The 20,589-nt window shown below is 34.4% G+C and overlaps 1 protein-coding gene across 3 annotated transcripts; it reads left to right on the top strand.

The window, feature by feature from the left end:
• The first annotated feature begins 12,312 nt into the window (after window positions 1-12,312).
• Window positions 12,313-19,002, top strand: LOC109159491 (protein TOPLESS-like). Of its 3 annotated transcripts, XM_019307596.1 has the most exons (25): window positions 12,313-12,522; window positions 12,605-12,721; window positions 12,811-12,990; window positions 13,082-13,195; window positions 13,284-13,442; window positions 13,545-13,659; window positions 13,742-13,850; window positions 13,947-14,017; window positions 14,144-14,273; window positions 14,362-14,471; window positions 14,571-14,640; window positions 14,720-14,796; window positions 14,856-14,951; window positions 15,073-15,168; window positions 15,262-15,389; window positions 15,473-15,707; window positions 15,872-16,006; window positions 16,205-16,375; window positions 16,758-16,868; window positions 17,038-17,217; window positions 17,307-17,435; window positions 17,646-17,741; window positions 17,931-18,119; window positions 18,195-18,361; window positions 18,746-19,002. In XM_019307596.1, the coding sequence occupies exons 2-25, from the start codon at window positions 12,645-12,647 to the stop codon at window positions 18,900-18,902; spliced, it is 3,102 nt and encodes a 1,033-aa protein (XP_019163141.1). In that variant the 5' UTR covers window positions 12,313-12,522; window positions 12,605-12,644; the 3' UTR covers window positions 18,903-19,002. The 3 variants fall into 3 exon arrangements, with proteins under 3 accessions (XP_019163141.1, XP_019163140.1, XP_019163142.1); XM_019307595.1 differs by having other exon boundaries at window positions 12,313-12,721; XM_019307597.1 differs by lacking the exon at window positions 12,313-12,522 and having other exon boundaries at window positions 12,641-12,721; window positions 12,821-12,990.
• Window positions 19,003-20,589: the final 1,587 nt, after the last annotated feature.

Raw genomic sequence — 20,589 nt, 5'->3', positions numbered from 1 at the left:
CACTGATCCCTATTGTTGGATTTCCTTTCTTCCTTCTTGTATTGCTTCATTGTTATAATAAAACTTTAAAAGTTTGGTTTTCAAAAAAAAAAAAAAAACTATTTCTAGAACATAACTTGGACGGGTTGGAATTTTTTTTATTTTTTTTTATTTTTTTTTGGCTACTGTTTTGTTATTTTACACACATTTCATATATATACAACTATACAAAGTAAAAATCTGTGGTGTGGTTGAATAAAAGGGACTCATCCATCTTTATTAACCTAAGGTCAAGGGTCCAATCTTTGACTTTGGGTATGGAGATGTTTTTCCTTATAAATAACAAAAACATTTTATTTCTGATTTAGCATTACATTTACATTTTGATCCAACTCGTCTCAAAGAATCCGTAGGACAGTCTCGCACAAGTGTGACTCAGTTATTATTATAACATGATTAGTCATGCAATTTGAAAAATATGAATGTGATCACTATAGAAAATTTTAATTTAAACAATTTAATTTTTTTGAAAAATATGGGGATAAATCTCCGGTTGTTGAGGGGATTGTGGCCGTTTGATGACATGCCATCGTTCCACTCAATTTCGCCGTTTAATTTCCAGTTGCGAAACAGGTTGATGGGTCGCCGCCGTCGCTGTAGAGTGCCAGAATTTCTGGGATTTTTTCGGTTTGTGAGGAGGTGAAGGGAGGAGCATTCTGTTTCCCTTCAACGATCCTTCGGCAAAGATGGGAGTAACATATGTGTCGGAATTCCAAGCGGTGGTGACCAGTGCCGATTTGATGGCCGACGGCGACCACTCGGGATGCGATAGTCTGAGAAGCGCAACGAGGGCTGAAATGTGAGGCGCGGCGTGCGATGTTCCTGACTAGATGTTGAATCCCCCCACTGAAGTTGGATCGGCACAGATGATTCTTTCTCCAGGCGCTGCAATATCAGGCTCCATGATCCCAGCGCGAAGGAGTTTGGTCCTCTGGATGAAAAATCTGGGATTTTGGGAGTTAATGCCCTTCCTACTTGAATCTTGGGATCCAATAGTTGAGCAGTGGGAATGGTTGACTGGAATATGTATTCATTTATTCTTTTTGGTTTATCATATAAGCTGGGGATTTTTTTGGTTTGCATTTGGACTTTTATTTGGAGTTTTTTTTCTGAACGTCAAGCAATAGGAACACGATGGAGCGACGAACAACAGTTGGATGAATGGACTAAAATACCCCTGAACTTAACAGCTGGTTGATGGATAATGTAACGGAGGACTAAATTGGGGCAATTTTTTAAGGTCAAGGGATCACATTGGGTGCAATTAAAAATCGGAATGCAAAATTGAGAATGAGCGATAGTCAAGGGACCAAAATGGGAAAAAACTCATAGTAATTTATAATGTCCATTCTATAATATGTTTATAAAATAACAAAATTTAGTATACATAAACATTATACTACATATCACCACCCATGGCAAATAACCAGATGAACACAAAGTGGACCGAATATGTTTTGATACCATGTTAGAATCTTTGACTTTACTCAATTGAATTGTAATTTACATAGACCAAACGACACTAAACAATTATTGAATTCAAGTAATTAACTAGTCTAACACATTCTTATAAACCTATATTTCTTCTTTGTTATTTTTTTGATGTGAGTCTCTTAACAATATTTATAGTTATAACAACAACAACGTAACAACATTAGTTAAATAAGCCTTAAATTGTTTATTCAATTAATATATATATATATATATATATATATATATATATATACACACTAACTTTTTAATAGTTTGTAATTTTGATTAGTTTTTTTAATAATTTACAAAGAAAGTTAAGTAAAGTAAAATCAAGTAGGGAAAAAAAAAATTCACCTAAGTGTGAATGCATATTAATTGATTTGTAAGATCATTATTATTATTATTTTTGTGTGCGAACCGCGAGGTGGTCCGGGTCTTTCTCTGTCCGTTTAACTTTGTAAGATCATTATTGCAAATGAGATTAGCAATATGAATGCATTTTTTGTCATATTTTTGTCTTAACATTTAATATTAAAATCTATAATTATACTTACATTTATATATATATATATATATATATATATATATATATATATATATATATATATATATATATATATATATTTATTTATTTATTTATTTATTTATTTATTTATTTATTTATTGACACACATACTAAAAGGATAAAATATTAAATTATACAGTGTTATTAAATTTTATATATAAAAATGTGATATGAGCTTTATTAATTTATATATATAATTATTAATTTAATAAGTATGTTTATTTGATTTTTAATTATTACTATAAATATTTGTAATTAAAATAAAAATTGATATATAATACTCGTATAAATTAATGCATGATTACATGAATTTATAAATTTGTACATATTTTTATCTTACATCTTTGTGTTGTATAAACTCAACAATCTCTTTCATATATATATATAAAAATAAAAAATAAATCAATTGACACTAAATAATATAACATAATAAAAAATAAAAATTTTAATATAACAAATGTTGGGACAATATATAATTACATTTTTTAAAAATTTATGGGCCAAATATATATATATATATATATATATATATATATATATATATATATATATATATATATATAGAGAGAGAGAGAGAGAGAGAGAGAGAGGGATGCACTCAGGTGCGAATAAGTGCTCAGGAGGGAAATGCGAACGAATCAGCGTGCGACACGTGTCCAGATCTAATAACTTAAAAAAAAAAACGCGGTGGCATTTTCGTAAATAATTGAACATCGAAGTGCAAGTAAAATCACTTACAAGTGCACCTACTTTCACCTATAAGTGCATGTAATTTTGCCTTGTTAGCATTCACTTTCCGCAAACATTCATGCACTTGGGTGTGCTTATAACTATATGTGCAACTATTTATAACTATAGGTGTAACTACTTATAACTATAGGTGCACCTACTTTCACCTATAAGTGCATGTAATTTTGCCTTGTTAGCATTTACTTTTCGCAAACATTCATGCACCTGGGTGTGCTTATAACTATATGTGTAACTATTTATAACTATAGGTGCAACTACTTATAACTATTGGTGCACCTACTTTCACCTATAAGTGCATGTAATTTTGCCTTGTTAACATTCATTGATCTGAGTTCAGCGGGTAGTAATACCCCTGAAAACCACTCACAAACATTCATACACCTAGGTGCAACTACTTATAACCATTTGTGCAACTACTTAGAACTATATGTGCAACTACTTATAATTATAGGTACAACTAAATATTGATGCTCAGTGTAAATTTTTACTTGCACCGATAATACATTTTACATGCACCTGTAATACATTTTACTTGCACTTCGATGTTCAATTATTTACGAAAATGCCACCGCGTTTTTAAAAAAAAATCAGAGTTTCTCATCCATTATATCTGGACACGTGGACAGACAGAATCCATTCCTATTTCGCGCCTGGGCGAAGCATTCGCACCTGAGTGCGATTATATATATATATATTTGGCTCCAGCCCATTTTCACAAAGTCCATTTACACTTTTGGAGGGAAAGCTAGGATTCGATCTGCTTTATTATATATAAAGAAGATAACTTTTTCGATTTTTCCCGCCCATCCTAGAAAATGAACTTTTGTTTTGAAATTTGAAATTGCTCTACCTTTTTGAGGGATTAAAAATATTAATAAAAATTATAATTTATACCTCTCACTTACATATCAATTATAAATGTTCCCTACAATTCTAAGTGGTATAAATGTTGCCCATAACTGAATTGTCTAAACGTGTGTATATATATTATCTTCAAATTTTTGGTATGTTTATTAATTGGCATTTAATTTACTTGCTTTTTTTTTTTTTTAATTCGGATTATTATTACAATTATTATTTTTTTGAGAAAAACATAAACTTTCATTAATCAAATCATGTTGCAAAACATGGATTATAGAAGCTAAGAAAACGGAAATGAAAAAAGAACCACACAATCTAACTTAAATAGTGCTTCCATAACCAACACATGAGCTGCCCTCCTAGACCATTTCACAAACAAAAAACTGAAGTTAGAAAACTCTCTAACTAATATAATGTACATTTAATATATTAAAAACATACTTTTTGTTATGATTCACGTAACACTGTGTGAACCATGTTCCATACAATAATTTGCCTCAATATAATATCTAAGGCCGCATCCACATTAATTTTAGTCCATCAAATCATTGGTTGACAGCAGACCAGTTATGAAGAAAAGCAGTGGCTTCTTCAATTCGACAATTCTAGAATGAGAAATAACCATATATATGGTTTCATATAGTACTTTCAAAGTGGGCCGAAGTCCGCGGGCTGGCCCGCACCCGCCCCGCAGTGGGGCGGGTTAGGGTCATGAAAAAACAGGCTCGTGAAAATGCGGGCCTAACGAGACGGGCCCAAATTAACCCGCAATCCATACAGGCTAACCCGCGCGGGCTGCGGGCAGACCCGCGGGCTAGACCTATTACTTAAAAAATAAAAATATAAAATAAATATACGTTACACAACAAGGCAGAATTGTGTAACATTATATATATAATTATATATATAAATATATAATATATTTATTTATATATATAACGTTAAACAGCAAGACATAATTCTGCCTTGCTGTGTAACATATATATATATATATATATATATATATATATATATATATATATATATATATATGAGATTAATATTTTTAAAATATTAATTTTAAAAATTTTTAAACACTAAAACAAAGTCCGCGGGCCAGCCGCCAACCCGCGCGGAGCGAGCTAGGGTTGCACGAATCTTAGCCCGCGGGCTTGACAAGCCGGCCCGCAAAGATCCGCTAAAATTTAAGCTCGCGGTGGGGTGAGCCTAATGGAACGGGTCGGCCCACTTTGACAGCCCTAGTTTCATATGACTTTGTCCACGTACAGACTTCACCGCTGCAAGCCTGCAACAGGAATGCTCATAATAGAGTCCACATCCTCCATTATTACAATTATTTAATTAAGAATATTGCATGCATAACAATCATATACTATGAGTAATGCTATGCTATCTAAAAAAATGCTCACTATTATTGTTATAACTGTTATTATTGTATTAGATTAGATTCTCTTTTGTATTAAATATTCATTGGTTAGACTATTAATTAAAATAAAGAGGTTTCTTTTAGACTTAATAATGGAAAGATAAAATATGAAAATGACATAAAAAAAAAAAAGTTATTTTAATTTTTACAACAGACTATTCCCTAAAATTAAAGGGACAAAATGTTAAAAAAAAAAAAATTGGCATGTGAGTGACTATTTTGAGCTAGATTCACTATCTATTTGGGTCATGTCAAAATGTATTTTCATTCTCCTATATATTAGGAGATCGATTTTGTATATTGATATACTTAAAATATATGAATGAATAAAAAATTGATTGTCAAAATATACCTATTAAATTGGAAAAAAAAAAAAAAAAAAAAAAAAAAGACATTAGAAAGGCTTTGAATATTTTTTTTTTTTAATTTCAATTTTCACATTGAAAATTATGTGGGTTTGAACTAGTATAAAAATATTTTCCACTCTTGAAAGTTTTGTGTGGGTTCCTTTCAAATTAGAGCACAATTGTTAGACAATAACAATATGTCTCCGGTGGATGTCCGTTGAGTTGGCCAAGTTTATCCCCTCCTCGATTCGAGATATGGCGATGTGATATTGTGACTTACAATGGAAGGATGTGGCTAAATTGTTAATGTTCACTTACTCATCACCAATTGATTTTAAGTAGGATATGTCAACTAAATAGCCAAATAACCATGTGACTAAGCGTGCTTGACTTACAACAGTTACAGGATAGGTGACCCACTGAGATGTAAATATAGTGCAGCATTAAGATTCAACAATTGGTATCAGAGCTGAGGTCGATCACGAGATGAGTTTCTTAGTAAAGAAATAGTGTTGACTGTAATATTTTTATAGTCAATTCCATTGTTTTTTTTTTAAAATACATTGGTGACAATGATAGTTTGAAACATTTATATATGTTGAGAAGTTTGAATATAATAATACTTACCCTGTGAACGTAACGAAAGATGCAAAATTTAATTAGAAGAATATATTTTGTAAGTTTTTTTTTTTTTGTTTTTTTTTTTTTTTTTTTTTTAGTTAGTGGGAGTGATGTTATACGCCATGCATGTAGTTACTTAATGAGCCTACAATAATGAATTTATAATAATGACTTAAGTAATGGCTTAATAAACATATAGCTTAGTAGTAACTTAATGAACATTGATGGTGCCATGGGCTTGTGGTCCATTTTATTGACAAGGTCTTGGTTCAAGAAGAGTGAAGGCAATCATTATTGCATGGATCATGATTCAAACAATTATGTGGACCATAAATAAAAAGGATATTTTTAATATACTAAGGGTACATTACTTATGTACGTAGGGTACATTTTTTGAAAGTACATTTTTAATATATTAAGGATACATTATTTTATATAATGCACCTTCAGTACAAAAATAATGTACTTTTAATATATTAAAAATATACCTGATCTTCATGGTCCACACAATTGTGTAGACCATGGTCCACACAAATGTGTAGACCATAGTCCACACAATAATTTGCCGAGTGAAGGAGGGGTCTTATTGGGCTTAAAGGAGGCAAAGGAGGCCCAAAATGAGGGGTAAGGGAAGCATTGTGCTTGGAAGGTAAGGCAAGGGAGTGAAGGAAGCATGTCGGCCAAAAAGAAAGGTTGATGGAGGCATGTCAGCCCAAAAAGGAGGGGTGGTGGAAGACATGAGACCCACAAGAAGGGGTCATGATCACCACTAAGGGGGTCATGGCTGGCCACCGGGAGGGCCGCCGCCTACCTCTCCATGCTGAGGCGTGGCCAACGGGGGCTAAGTCGGCCCCGTCGCACCATCAGCGTAGGTGTACCACTACATAGTACACATGGTTAAAGGTGAGAAGAGTAAAATGTTAAAAGAGTTGCGACTAAGAAGAATCAATCTTGCATTTTAACCTTTTGAATAACTAAACAAACACAAACCAACTAAGCTACTTCATGTCTTGTGTATAAAGACGCATCAGCCTATACTTGTTCTGACGAAGAATGCTCGCAGCAAAGTAAGGGGTCATGATCGGCCTTCGGTTGGTCATTGCCTGGCCAGTAGGTGTAGTGGGCCTGTTGGGTTCCCCAATGCAGAGTGTGGCAAGCGGGGGGCTAAGCTCCCCCCTCCCAATGCACCAACGGTGCTACTCGGACCATTAGGGGTGGTGAAGGAAGTAGAACGCGGGGGCTGGGGGGGGGGGGGGTGAAGTAATGGAGGCATGGACACAAGGCATGGCATACGTGGATGGTGGAGGTGATGGATAAATACCGATCACACACTTGGCAGACAATAGGAGGGATGTCAACACTATAAAAGACCATCTTGTCTCCCCTTATGGACATCATTGTCTAGTTCACTAAATCCTACCTAGCATGGTGGTGTCTAGAGGTAGCCATGGATCGGTTCAAGGTCGAACCAGCTCTGAATCGCCCAAAAAAAAAAATAACAGGCCTGGGTTGGGTTTAACTTAGACTTGAATTGGCTTATAAAGGGCCGGTTCAAGTCCTATAGTCCTATAAAATCCTATAAAAAATAACCTAGAGCCCAGCTCGAAACCGGCCCAAGCCTAGGCACGAGTCTAGGCTTAGAAAAAATCTAACATGGACTTTATAAATTACTATACACTTTATAATATTTATAAGTTACTAAATAATATTACTAGTCTTATAAAAATTTTAATAGTACAAGTTCAAATGTTATTAAAGTCTTATAAATTTTTAATTTTGTAGAAAATTATATTATTTTTTATTTTGAGATATATATATATATATATATATATATATATATATATATATATATATATATATATATGGAAGGGTTCAGATGCAGGAATGATTTCCCGTGGGGTTGTGCGGTTGGACGCACCTTAAGCATTAAAATGGTGCACCCTAAGTACACAAATCACCACGCACCTTAAGCTCACAAACAAAGTACCTTAAGGGTCCGTTTGGAAACCAGGAAATGACTTCTGGAAAATGAGTCATTTTTCGGAAAACATTTTTCCTTTTCCAGTGTTTGGTTGCATTTGGAAAACTGTTTTGGTGTGTTTGATTCATTTTCTGGAAAATGAGTAGAATTGTATAATTAAATATTTTAATTATTTTATTTAGAATATAAAAATACATTGTATATATTTGAAAAAAAAAAAAAAAAGGTTCTGCTATCCGCAAGAAACCATAGCTATGGTTGGTTTCCGGAGGAACTGGTTTCCGCCAGAAACCTTTAAAAAAAAATGAAACAGTAATGGCGGAAAATGACTTCCGCCGAAATGGGCACATTTTCCCAGTCAACGGAAAATGTTTTCCGTTGACTGGATTTTCCAAGTGTTGCCAAACACCAAAAACCCAGAAAATGATTTCCAGAAATAATTTTCCGGGTTTCCAAACACAGCCTAAGAACATAAATCATTCACCCCTTAAGTACATAAATCACGCACCTTAAGCACAGAACAAAGCATCTTAAGAACACAAACCACGCACCTAAGATTGTAAAATGGCTCACATTAAGCACAGAATCCACACACCTTAAGCACAGAACTCACGCACCTTAAGCACAAAACACACACACCTTAAGTTTTAACAATTATTCACCTTAAGCACAAAACTCATGCACCTTAAGCACAAACTCATGCACCTTAAGCACAAAACACACGCACTTTAAACACAAATCTCACGCACATTAAGCACAATACTCACGCACATTAAGTTTCAACAACTACTCACATTAAGTACACAACACATACACCTTAAGCACAACTCCACGCACCTTAAGCACAAATCCCACGCACATTAAGCCAACCGCACCAGAACCTAATATATATATATATATATATATATATATATATATATATATATATATATATATATATATATATATGGGCCTAGCCCGGGCCGGCCCAGGCTTGAGATTTAATTTATTAAAATTTAATTTCAAATTAAAAAAGTAATACAGTTTTGAAACATTCATTTTTCATCCAATCAGAATGAGTTTACAATATAATTGAAGTGCCAAAATAAGATCATCCATTTTGGTTTCTCATTTGTAAAAGGGGAAAAAAAATCCCTTTTAATCACTTTCATATGTGTCTTTAGTTATTTTAGTATATCCTCTAGTTTCAAAATACACCCCTAACTTTAAAGGAAAAGAGTCAAATAGACCCTGAAACTTTACCTAAAAAGTCAATTAAGCTCTTAAACATTTTAAAGTTGCAATTAAATTCATCAACATTGTGTTTTGGTGTAATGAAGCCTAAAAACCAGTTAGTGGCTTGTTATCACATGTCACTAAAATTCTGAAACCCTCATGTGCAAATTTTGATAAGAAAACAATCGACGACCGGTGAACGGTCGCCAGTCACGGTGAAGGAAGGCGACCCAGATAGTCGCCTTCTCACTCTGGAAGGCGATGTTGGGTTGCCTTCTTACTCTGGAAGGCGATGTTGGGTTGCCTTCTTACTCTGGAAGGCGATGTTGTTTAGATTTATCACATTTATCAATATCTAATTAAATATGAGTCATGTTAGACTAAACTACACAATAAAAATCTTAGTCCAACCTGACTCACATCTAAAAAATAATAATTGTATTTATGTATTTATTTTTATTATAATAAATTATAAGTTAAAATTTATATACATCTTTTTATTATAATTACTATTATTAATCTTTATAACTATTAATATAAATAATAGGAATAAGGTTCAAATTGGCCACTGAACGTAACGTGAAAATGCAATTAGGCCACTGAACCAAAAAAAAAAAAAAAAAAAAAGTGCAATTAGACCACTGAACACTCCAAATGTATGCAATTTCACCGGATAGCAGGTTACCATCAATTTTAGCAGGTTACCTGCTTACGTGGCAGCAGAGTTGGAATTTTTAATAATTTTTAATAATAAATTTAAAAAATTAAATAAATAAATAAAAATAAAACCACAGGGTCGGCACTCACCCCGTCGTTTTAAAAAAAAAAAAATTATTTTTTTAAAAAAATTATTATTAAAAATGCCAACAGTAACCTGCTAAATTTGATGGTAACCTGCTATCAGATGAAATTGCATACATTTAGAGTGGGCCTAATTGCACTTTTTTTTTATTGCACTTTTTTTTTTCGTTCAGTGGCCTAATTGCATTTTCAGGTAAATAACTCTGTAATATATTTATGCCTACTTACATTTGAGTTTAAATATTTTTTCACTTTGTTAAGTGTATTATAAGGAAATGGGATACCCTACATTTACACATTACTTGCCTCAAATGAGGTTCAAACCTTTCACCTCACACTTAGGCAATCGTTATATCCTACACCACGGCGCACATAGCACTGTGCGCCGCGCGCCCCCAAAACGACGTCGTTTTGGGGTAGTGTTGGGAGGCGCGGTAGGAAGTTGCTGAGATTATGTGTATTTGTTCACAATGTTATGTGTATTTGTTCACAACGTTATGTGTATTGGTTCATACAGTTATGTGTATTTTTTATACAATTATGTACATTCTTTTTATACAATTATGTATATCCGAATCAGAAAATTTGTGTGTATTATGTTAAGAGTTGATGTGTATTATGTTAAAAGTTTATGTTTATTATGTATTATGTTAGATTATGTGTATTATCTTTTAAAAAGAGTGTGTATATTTTGTTATATAATTATGTACATTCATGTATAACATTATGTGTATTCTAGTATAACATTATGTACATTCTTGAACAGCGGGTTTTTTTTTTTAAAGAAAAAACTACTGCCATTCACTGGGGCGGGAAATTTAAAAAAAAAATTAATTAAAACGACGTCGTTTTGCATCTGGGCGCATAGTGCAACGCGCGTCGTGGTGTAGGATATAAATTGCCACACTTAGGGGAGCAACCCGATACCAGTGGACCACAAGCCACTTGGTATATTTTTTCACTTTGTAAACAATAGTGAAGAAATGTAAAATATTTTTAAATAGAAAGTTTGATATTTAGAAATAAGGTAAGCATAGTACAAAAATTAGATTATAAAATTTCATTTTTTAAAAGAAATTTATAAGTGTTTTCAAATTTCAAGCATTATTATATTTTGTAACGGGTTCAAGTTGGCCGAATTTGCCATATCGAAATCCAAAATTTGAAACACTGGTATACTGCCATGCATTCTGGTCTGTCTGATAAGTACATCTTCTTATCAATATCTTTCACACAAACTTGTGATATAAGTCAAGGAACTTATTCATATATACTACACTTTAATCTTTTAAAATAACAACAGAGAGGTACTGTACTTCACTTGCATTTTGGCTACAGATAGATAGGTAGGCAGAGAGAGGCTTTTTTCAGTTCTTGAAATCTAGCTAGGCTTTAATTTGTGGTCACTCTCTCTTTATTAAATTTAATTTAGAGTTAATACCCGATTTAATCTCTCAACTATTAAGATTTCACTACTTTGGTCTTAGCTTGACTTTAAAATTTGCTCAATTTCATCTCCAACTATGCAATTGTTAATTAAAATGGTCATAATCAGAACTATTTTGATTTCAAAAAAAAAAGACTACTTTAGGTAAAAATTATATAATTGAAGATGAAATTGAGCAAGTTTAAAAGTCGATGATCAAAATTGTGAAATTCTAATAGTTGGTGGACTCTTTAATTTAGTAATAAACTCTATTCTTAAGTAAGCTTTTTCCAAAGTTCCCCTTTCTGCCAGTTGTTTCTCTTCACTTTTTCCATCACTTTCCCACTGTTTACCTTGGATTCAATCCAAGAAAATAAAAAAGGGTCAATATCTCAAGTATTGATCAAGACTCTTTGTTTTTTCAGTTGGGTTTTCTTGATTTTTTTTTTCCTGTGACTTTCTCATTTCCTATGATTGGTTACTGAGGATCAAAGATCCTTTTTTTCTTTTTTTTTTTTTTTTTTGTTTGAAGTTTGGCTCTGCTGTATTGGGTTTGATGATTTAGGTTGTTTGCATTTGTTATCAAATGAAAGGTTGTTATGTAAATTGTAATTACATTAAATATAATTTCCAATCATTTCATATATTCTCTGTTAATGGTGTCTGTCCATACATACAGGAAATGTGTAATTGTGTAAGTATACATATTAGCATATATTGACAGCTGACATGGAGGAATCTTGAATGTTCCTTTACTTTTTTTTCCCCTTTTAAGCTGTCTGATCATCATTTTTGTTGCTTTTCTTTTTTAATTTTTAATTTTTCATATTTCCTATACTATGCCCTTGCTTTGAATGTGTATGTTCTTTTTCCTCATTTCTTTTTCATAGATAAAGTGTTTGTTCTACTTCATAGTATTCTAGTTTTTGAGGGTACGATGATGCCTTGTTATGCTTGCTCAGATCGGTTTTATTCGGTTTCTTCCTCTATTAGTCCTATCGAATCTGCTGTTTAAAGGTTGTTTTTGTGAAATTGTTGGTCTTTTTACTTTGTATAACCCGAGATTTTCAACCCATTTTACTGTTTTTGTTCTATGAAGGTGAGAGCTGGAGAGGATCCTAAGCCTATTTAGAATAATAATGTCACTTAGTAAAGATCTTATCGTCCTGATATTACAGTTCTGCAATGAGGAGAACCTAATGAAGACTGCTCATATGTGAGATTCAATTTTGCCATTTTTTATTTCAAATTTCGTAATTCAATCGAGTCAACTCCGATTTTGCCTTACAATTCTTGGTTGGTTAGGTTGGAGCGGGAAACTGGAATTTTCTTTGATATGAAACATTTTGAGGACATAATTCTCGAGGGATGCTGGGAAGAAGCTGAGAAATACCTTTCTTGTTTTACCGGGGTTGATGACAACAAATATTCAATCAAAATTTATTTTGAGATTAGGAAGCAAAAGTTCCTCGAGGCTCTGGACAGGTATGCTTGTAGGTTAGTTTGTGCTTTCATATAGTAGACAGTAAATTCGGTTAAAAGAATTGCTAAAAAAATTTATTCGATTGGATTATAGAAATGATTGGGGGTTAGCGTTAGATATCCTTTTGAAGGATCTTAAAGTGTTTGCTGCATCAAATGAAGAGCTATACAGAGAGATGGCATTGCTTTTAACCCTTGATGACTTCAGGTTAAGATAAGCATGAGGTTTTTGTAAGCATTTTTAGGATTTTGATCGAAATCGTGTTTGTCTGATGTGAAGAAATCTATGTAAGCAGAGACCATTCGTCGCTATCCTCGTATGGGGATACTATGTCTGCTAGAAAATGTTTGGTGATTGAACTGAAAGCCATTATTGAAGCGAATCCCCAGTTCCATGGAAGGCTAACTTTTCCTCAACTCGGTAAATCAAGATTAAGGCGGCTTGTCAATCAGAGGTAGTTTAGTGTATGTTTTTCAGTTGGATCTCGTCTTCAACTGTAAAGTATGCATAACATCGAGTTACTGTCTGTTTTTTACTTTCATTGTCAAAATTACAGCTTGAATTGGCAGCATATTCATTGTGCAAATCCTCAACCAGAGCCACAGATCAAAACTCTATTCACAGATCATAAGTGTCCCGAGCCTGATCAGTCAAGCGAGGAATTTCAAATGGTAAAAGTGATTATTGTTTTGTAATTTTCTTCGTGCCCCGTTGTTGAGACACATCTTTGATGTTGCATACTCATTTTTCCAGCCCCGAAAAACGATTTCAATTTCAACCCCGCCTTTCCCTTGTTCTTCCACTATAAGTGACCACACAGCTTCAGATCAAGTGGTTAGAGATGAAACTCTTACAAGATATGGTATGGTTAAAGTTCGGTCTAATGCTTTCCATAGATACCATACCCTGCTATTCTACAGCTCAATTGACGGTTTCCATTTTAACTGCAAATTCTTAGGTTCACCGTTCGAGGATGTCAATGATTCTGGAAGTGTCATCACTATAACCTCTACTGAGGCATTCAATGAGGTAATACTATGCATAACTATATTACTTATATTCCAATTTCATTATCTTAACTGAATTTTTTCATCATCGATTTCACATTTAAGTTATTTATCACCCAATTAATTATGTGTTCTTGCACTTAAACAGAAGGTGTCACCTGGTCCTCCTAGTCAGTGTCCGTCTGATAACTTTCCCAAGGATGTAGAACGCGTTTTAAATCTGGGCTCCTCTCCAACGAGCATGGACTTTCACCCTATTCAACAGATTCTCCTACTAGGTTTCTTATATGTAAATCTGATTTCTTTGGTGTAAAGTTCTCGATCCTTAAAAACTTGTGACTAATAACAATCTAATTGTACGTTCAGTTGGAAACAGTGTTGGAGACGTAGAATTGTGGGATGTTGGTGCAGTAAAGAAGCTATTTTGGAGAAAATTTACGGTTTGGAAGACAGAGGCCGTCTCAGCATCATTTCTGGTACACCCATTTTAACCGAGCATTAATTGTTAAAAGTTTTTGTTTTCTTTTAGAATATGGCGTGATTGTAAGAACTAAGAAGTGAGCATACTCATTCAGGAAGATATAAACAAAAACCCGCATATCTCAGTTAATCGTGTACTGTGGAGCTCAGATGGTTCATTATTTGGTACGTTTTTGCTCTGACTGAACTTCCATAAGTTACACGTACAAGAATCATATTTGAATCGTGAATTTACTATGTATAGGAGCTGCATATTCGAGAAACATTGTACAACTATATTCTTACCATGGCGGTAGCAATTCCATCAGAAAGCAACTAGAGGTAGTCTTTTTTAACATAACGGTTCTGTTTTGTTTCAAGTGCTGACTATTATTTCCCAGATCGAGGCTCATGCTGGCAGTGTAAATGATCTTGCGTTCTCTAAGCCGTATAACCAACTTCTTGTCATAACATGTGGCGATGACAAGTTAATTCAGGTAAATTTACTCTTTTTTTTTTTTTTTTTTTTGAATGTCTGATCTGTAGATATCAACTAAGGTTAAAGTTTGAAATAAAGATGCCGAGAATCAGCATATACTTGACTATTCTTTATTCGAGGTTTGGGATGCTATAACCGGTGCTAGACGATATACTTTTGAAGGACATCAAGCCGCTGTCTACTCCCTGTGCCCTCGTGAGAAGGAAAAGATTCATGTAAGTTACCTGATTTCATAATTTCACAGCTCGCGATTTTTATGTTATGTTTTCGGGATATGTCATGTGATCCTTCTAACCGTTGTGCCACAGTTTCTATTTTCAACATCGAATAATGGCGAGATAAAAGCTTGGTTGTTTGATAACATGGGGCCGAGGGTTCAATATGATGCTCCTGGCCATTCGTGTATGAGAATGGTTTACAGCGCTGATGGAAAAAGGTGATTGGTAAAATTATCGAACTGTTTTGTGTTGTTTCGTTTACTTCATTATGTGATGCCAAACTGAGCTTAAAAGCTTGTAGGCTCTTTTCGTGTGGAACGAATAAAGATGGAGACTCGTACATTGTGGAGTGGAATGAAACCGAAGGCTATATTACAAGGGTTTACAGTGGCCTTTCCAAATGCTTTTCGGGCATTTTGCAATTCGATATAAGCAGCAATGGATTACTGGCTGCTGGAGATGACCATTTAATCAAAGTTTGGAATGCTGATAATGATCAAATCCTGACAGTGATCGATGCCGGTGGAGACTTAACCGTATGTATTCAATTCTGGCTCTAATATCACTTGTTAGATCAAGCGTTTACCACTACACCAAAAGTTATAACGCCACATTTTCGAGAGGCAGGGTGCTGGACTTGGCCCTTCACCGGCCTCTGTCCAACGTTTCTAATTTGTTGACCTTTTATGTTCATATCCAGGGAAGCCCCTGCATTCGCTTCAACAAGAAAGGCAGTATGTTGGCCATTTCTGCAGATCGCAACAAGATCAAGATCTTGGTAAATGAGTATGGACAAAATTTGCTTCAAACTTCTGTATCAGAATCTACTCAAAAGGTACTCATAATCCACTTCTAATTCTTTCACTTGTTTCATCTGGGGACATGGAATTCTTTTCTTCTATTTCGACTTTTTCCTTGTCTAAAATGGTTAATGAATTTCTTAAATTAGTTCTCTCGTCACTTCAGGTTTTATTTATCCTTGAAATACACTGTAGTATGGTACAAACTACGTATCTCACTATCGAAATGGCAGGCCAAGGTGAACGAATCACCACATGAAAAGATTACCGATATCCCGGTAGTTGTGGAGCCTGGAGTTCATGTTGAACCTAACAGCATATTAGGGGCTCAGAATATTTCTAAAGTCGTCGAAGTTTCAAAATGCAAGTCCTTGAGACTTCCTTCTGAAGTTAAAACAGATAGGGTATGATCCTTTCATATTTGATTACATTGAAGAGTGCCTGTTAGATAAAAGCTTATTTAATCTGATTGTTGAGATTATGGACACTATCCTCCTTACCTTACTACAAGATCGACAAAAATTGATAATAATGTATTATAGCGCACTATTTTGCTTATTAACTTTGTTAGAATAAGCTTACCACTATGCCAGAAGCTATAGCCAGTAGCGAAGGCGTAACCTTATTCCCTTAAACTGCCACATTTTTAAGAGGCAAGGTGCTAGACTTGACCCTTCAGGCCTCCGTCCAACAATCCCCCTCTAGTCACCTGGTGCTGGACTTGGCCCTTCACCGGGCTCCACCCAACAAACTTGAAAAGGACTACAAGATTTCACTTGATTTCAGATATGGAGGTTGATGTACACAAGCTCGGGGAATGCCATTATGGCACTGGCAGCAGATGGTGTTCACCTAGTTTGGAAATGGTCAAAGAATGATATTAATCTGGGTGGGCAGGTAATCAATTTGAGTTGCATAATAAACTAGTTTCTTGGTACTTCATCAATCTTTTTGTTTTGGCTATGCAGATAGTGGAATTGTTTGGTTTTTTTTTTTTTTTTCCTTTTACATAATGTTTATCTTCAATCAAGTTACTGTTAAATGAGCACTATCTCTATTACTGCAGGCAACCACGAAATGCGTACCTGAAAAGCAACCCCGGAGTGGATTGCTTATGGTCAACAGTTCCCCGCCTAGCAGTAACTCTGATATGGTTTCCCCATGCTTAGCTCTGTCCAAGAATGATTCTTATGCCATCTCGGCATCTGGAGGAATGGTTTCTTTGTTCAACGTGATTGCGTTTAAGGTGTTCTTTTCTACTCTATCTGCATAATTTTCTTTGGATCGGAGTATATAAAAGATGTTATTATATATAATTCTAGTCATATACTGCAGAAAATGAAGAGTTTCATGCCTCCTGCACCTGCAGCAACATGTATTGCGTTCTACCCGCCTGATAACAACATAATTGGTGTTGGATTGGAAGATTCGACTATCATCATCTACAATGTCCGCTTGGACGAGGTAAAATATTTGTTCTGTATGAGAATTATTGAGTTTGCATTAATTGAAGATCTGTTCCATCTCAACTAAAAGGCTAAACTGATAGTTAGTTGGACTGTTTATATATTATATTATATGCTTAACAACTAACGTTCAAAAGACCTTGCCGGTTATACTACAAGAAAGAACCTGCAGGCTGCAGCTGACTTTATCGTCGCCTTTCTGTTACAGGTCATAAGCAAGTTAGAGGGACACTTGAAAGGAATTAGTGGCCTCGCGTTCTCTAATTCACTGAATGTGCTCATCTCGTCTGGCGTTGACGCTCAGGTTTGACCTTTTTTCGTGTTAGCAAAATGAACTCTACCGCTTAATCTGGTTGAAATAGTTTGGCACTATTTTTACAGAAAAGCACAAAAGTTTCCATACCTGAGTTTCAGAATCATATGCTTAGAATGAGATAAATTCAACTTGAGACTGAAAAAGATTTCTTATTAGTTACCTTCTCGATCGTGCTAGATCGTTGTCTGGGATTGCAATAACTGGGAGAAACAGAGAAGTACAGTGCTGCAGATTTCTCCAGATTGGTCACCAACAGAATTATCAGAGACCATCGTCCATTTCCATCAGGATCAGAAACGCTTCCTGGCTGTACACGAGACGCAACTTTCAATTTATGACACTTGTACACTACACTGTGTAAAGCAGGTATTTCTCTCTTTCCCCACCTAAAAAAAGAATGTGATGCATTCTGATATCGAGCTTGTTCTCTCGAATTTTTAGTGGACGATGAGGAACTTCTGCACCCGGATATGCCATGCAACATTCTCCTGCAACAATCAGTTTGTGTATGCTGTCATGAGAGATGGAATTGTATTGATACTGGATGCTTTTGATCTGTGTCCCAGATTTGAGATTGATCCCTCCACTTACATCCCATCTGATATAAGGTATTTGGATACTACTGCACCATGTCTGATTCACGAAATGAATAGGTTTATCCCCATATTTAGTTCATGGAATAGGTCGGAAATGGAATAACATATATTCTTGGAATGAGCTATTCGATCTCTTTACTGGGAGAGTAGCCATTCCTAGAAGCTCACTATTAGACTATTAGTTATTCCCAAGCGCTCGAGAAGAGCTTTAGGAATTGTATTATAATACTAAAAATACCTTTTACACACACATATGTGTATAACATTCAGTATTACTATAATACAATTCATAAAGTCTATTTCTTCAGTGAATCAAATAATGGAATAGTATTCATATTTCTTCAAAATCCATTCCGTGACATGTAGTTAAATCTATGTTGTGATTTTTGGTTGTAGATCCAATGGGCTCCCCTTGGTGATTGCTGCACATCCTCGAAAATCGAACCAGTTCGCTCTGGGTATGAGTGGTGGAGGAGTGCTGGTGGTTGAGCCTGAAAAGTCTGAAGATGAATGGGTGGATGACAACCAAACCGAAATAACAGCAAAATTGTAGTAATAGGATTATAGGAAGAAGACATTGACAAATGAAGTTTTGGTGTTCGTTTAGAACCAGAAAATGAGATCCTGACTTGTCTGTCAGGTTTTTACTTCAAAACAGTGTTGAATGCATTCTATTTTCAGTACGTTATGAAGGTTACAAGTTTTACCCTTTTCAAGTAGTTTGATTTTGAATAATTCAATCTTAATGGCTAAATCATATACCAAAAAGCACCCACCATTTGGTGCAAGTATAGACCAAAAAGCACCCACCTGATCTATACAAGTTTAACTTGTTGGTTCAATAAGTAATATTTGGGACAAGAAATCAAAGATCGAAACTCGACGACAATAATGTAACTATTATGCTTAAAGTGCTCAGATCGCTAGTGCACACCGATATTTACATCCTCTCAAATGCTTTGACGGGCTGTGGTGTCGGTGCTATTGGGATTGGAAATTCAACCTTTTGGAGCGAATATATAGACATATATACGTGGGCAACTCCAACCAAGTTGGTTAAACTATTAACTTGTAATTAACTTAAGAGTTAATACCATTTGAGGTCCTCCGAGTATAGTGATTTTGTCATATTTAGTCTTAAACTTTCAAATTGACCATATGTGGTCCTTCGACTTTCAAACTTAACCATTCGTGATCCAAGTTAACCACACATGGTCCTTCAACTATTAAATTTTAACCAACCATGGTCCTTTCATGAGGACCACTACTGGTTAAATTTCGAAACTTGAAGGACCATGGGTGGTTAACTTGGAACACAAATGGTTAAATTTGAAAGTCGAAGGACCACAAATGGTCAATTTAAAAGTTTAGGACTAAACGTGGCAAAATCACTATACTCGAAGGACCTCAGATGATATTAACTCTTAACTTAATAACCAAAAGGTTATAAGTTGGAGTCCCGGCAGGAGCAGCCTATTGATTTTCTTGATTTGAGCAGGTCAACTAGTTTGGAATTTATCCAAAGCACGACCTCGAATATTGACTACAAGTTTTTTTCATTAAAAAAAAAATGAATTATAGACATACATCAATCCTGTATGTAGTAAGGCACAAACTATTAACTGAGATAAGTATATCAAATGGTTGTAATTATTAAGTAGATTTAAAATCTACTATCTAATCTACAATTCTAATAAGAGCAAATAATGTTAGGCCCTTAACTAAAAAAAAATGTTGGTATAATTATTTCTTAAAACGAATGGTTCATATTATTTTGATTTTAGTATTTTTTTTTTAATAATTTTCCTTATTTACTCTCTATTATATTATTTTCTTCTCTTAAATAACTTAAATTTCGTTAGTATAAACTTTAGTAACGGAATATTCCGTTAACTATTTATTATTTTTAACTTACTCATTAATTTCTAGAGTTTTTTACACTTTTAGTCCCACAACTATAGTGGCATTGGCATAATTGATCCACGACTTTTGAACCTTGCAATTTTAGTCCACGACTATTGATTTTTTTGCAAAAATGGTCCTTCCGGCCACTTTTCCGTCAAAATTTCACCGGAAAAAAAATTCTCTATTTTTAGCCGGGTTAAAATTGACATTTTACTTATCTCAAAAAATTAAAAGAAAAAAATTGATATTTGACTACATACAATATTACTGGGCTACATACTACTGCCCCAGGCGGCAGAGTACATGTACCACTCCAATAATGCTGCTGCCGGATA

This window comes from Ipomoea nil, unplaced genomic scaffold, assembly GCF_001879475.1.
Source record: "Ipomoea nil cultivar Tokyo-kokei standard unplaced genomic scaffold, Asagao_1.1 scaffold2827, whole genome shotgun sequence".
Classification (NCBI taxonomy): domain Eukaryota; kingdom Viridiplantae; phylum Streptophyta; class Magnoliopsida; order Solanales; family Convolvulaceae; genus Ipomoea; species Ipomoea nil.
The sequence above is the reverse complement of the archived record's forward strand: the minus strand, read 5'-3'. Positions and strand labels throughout refer to the sequence as shown.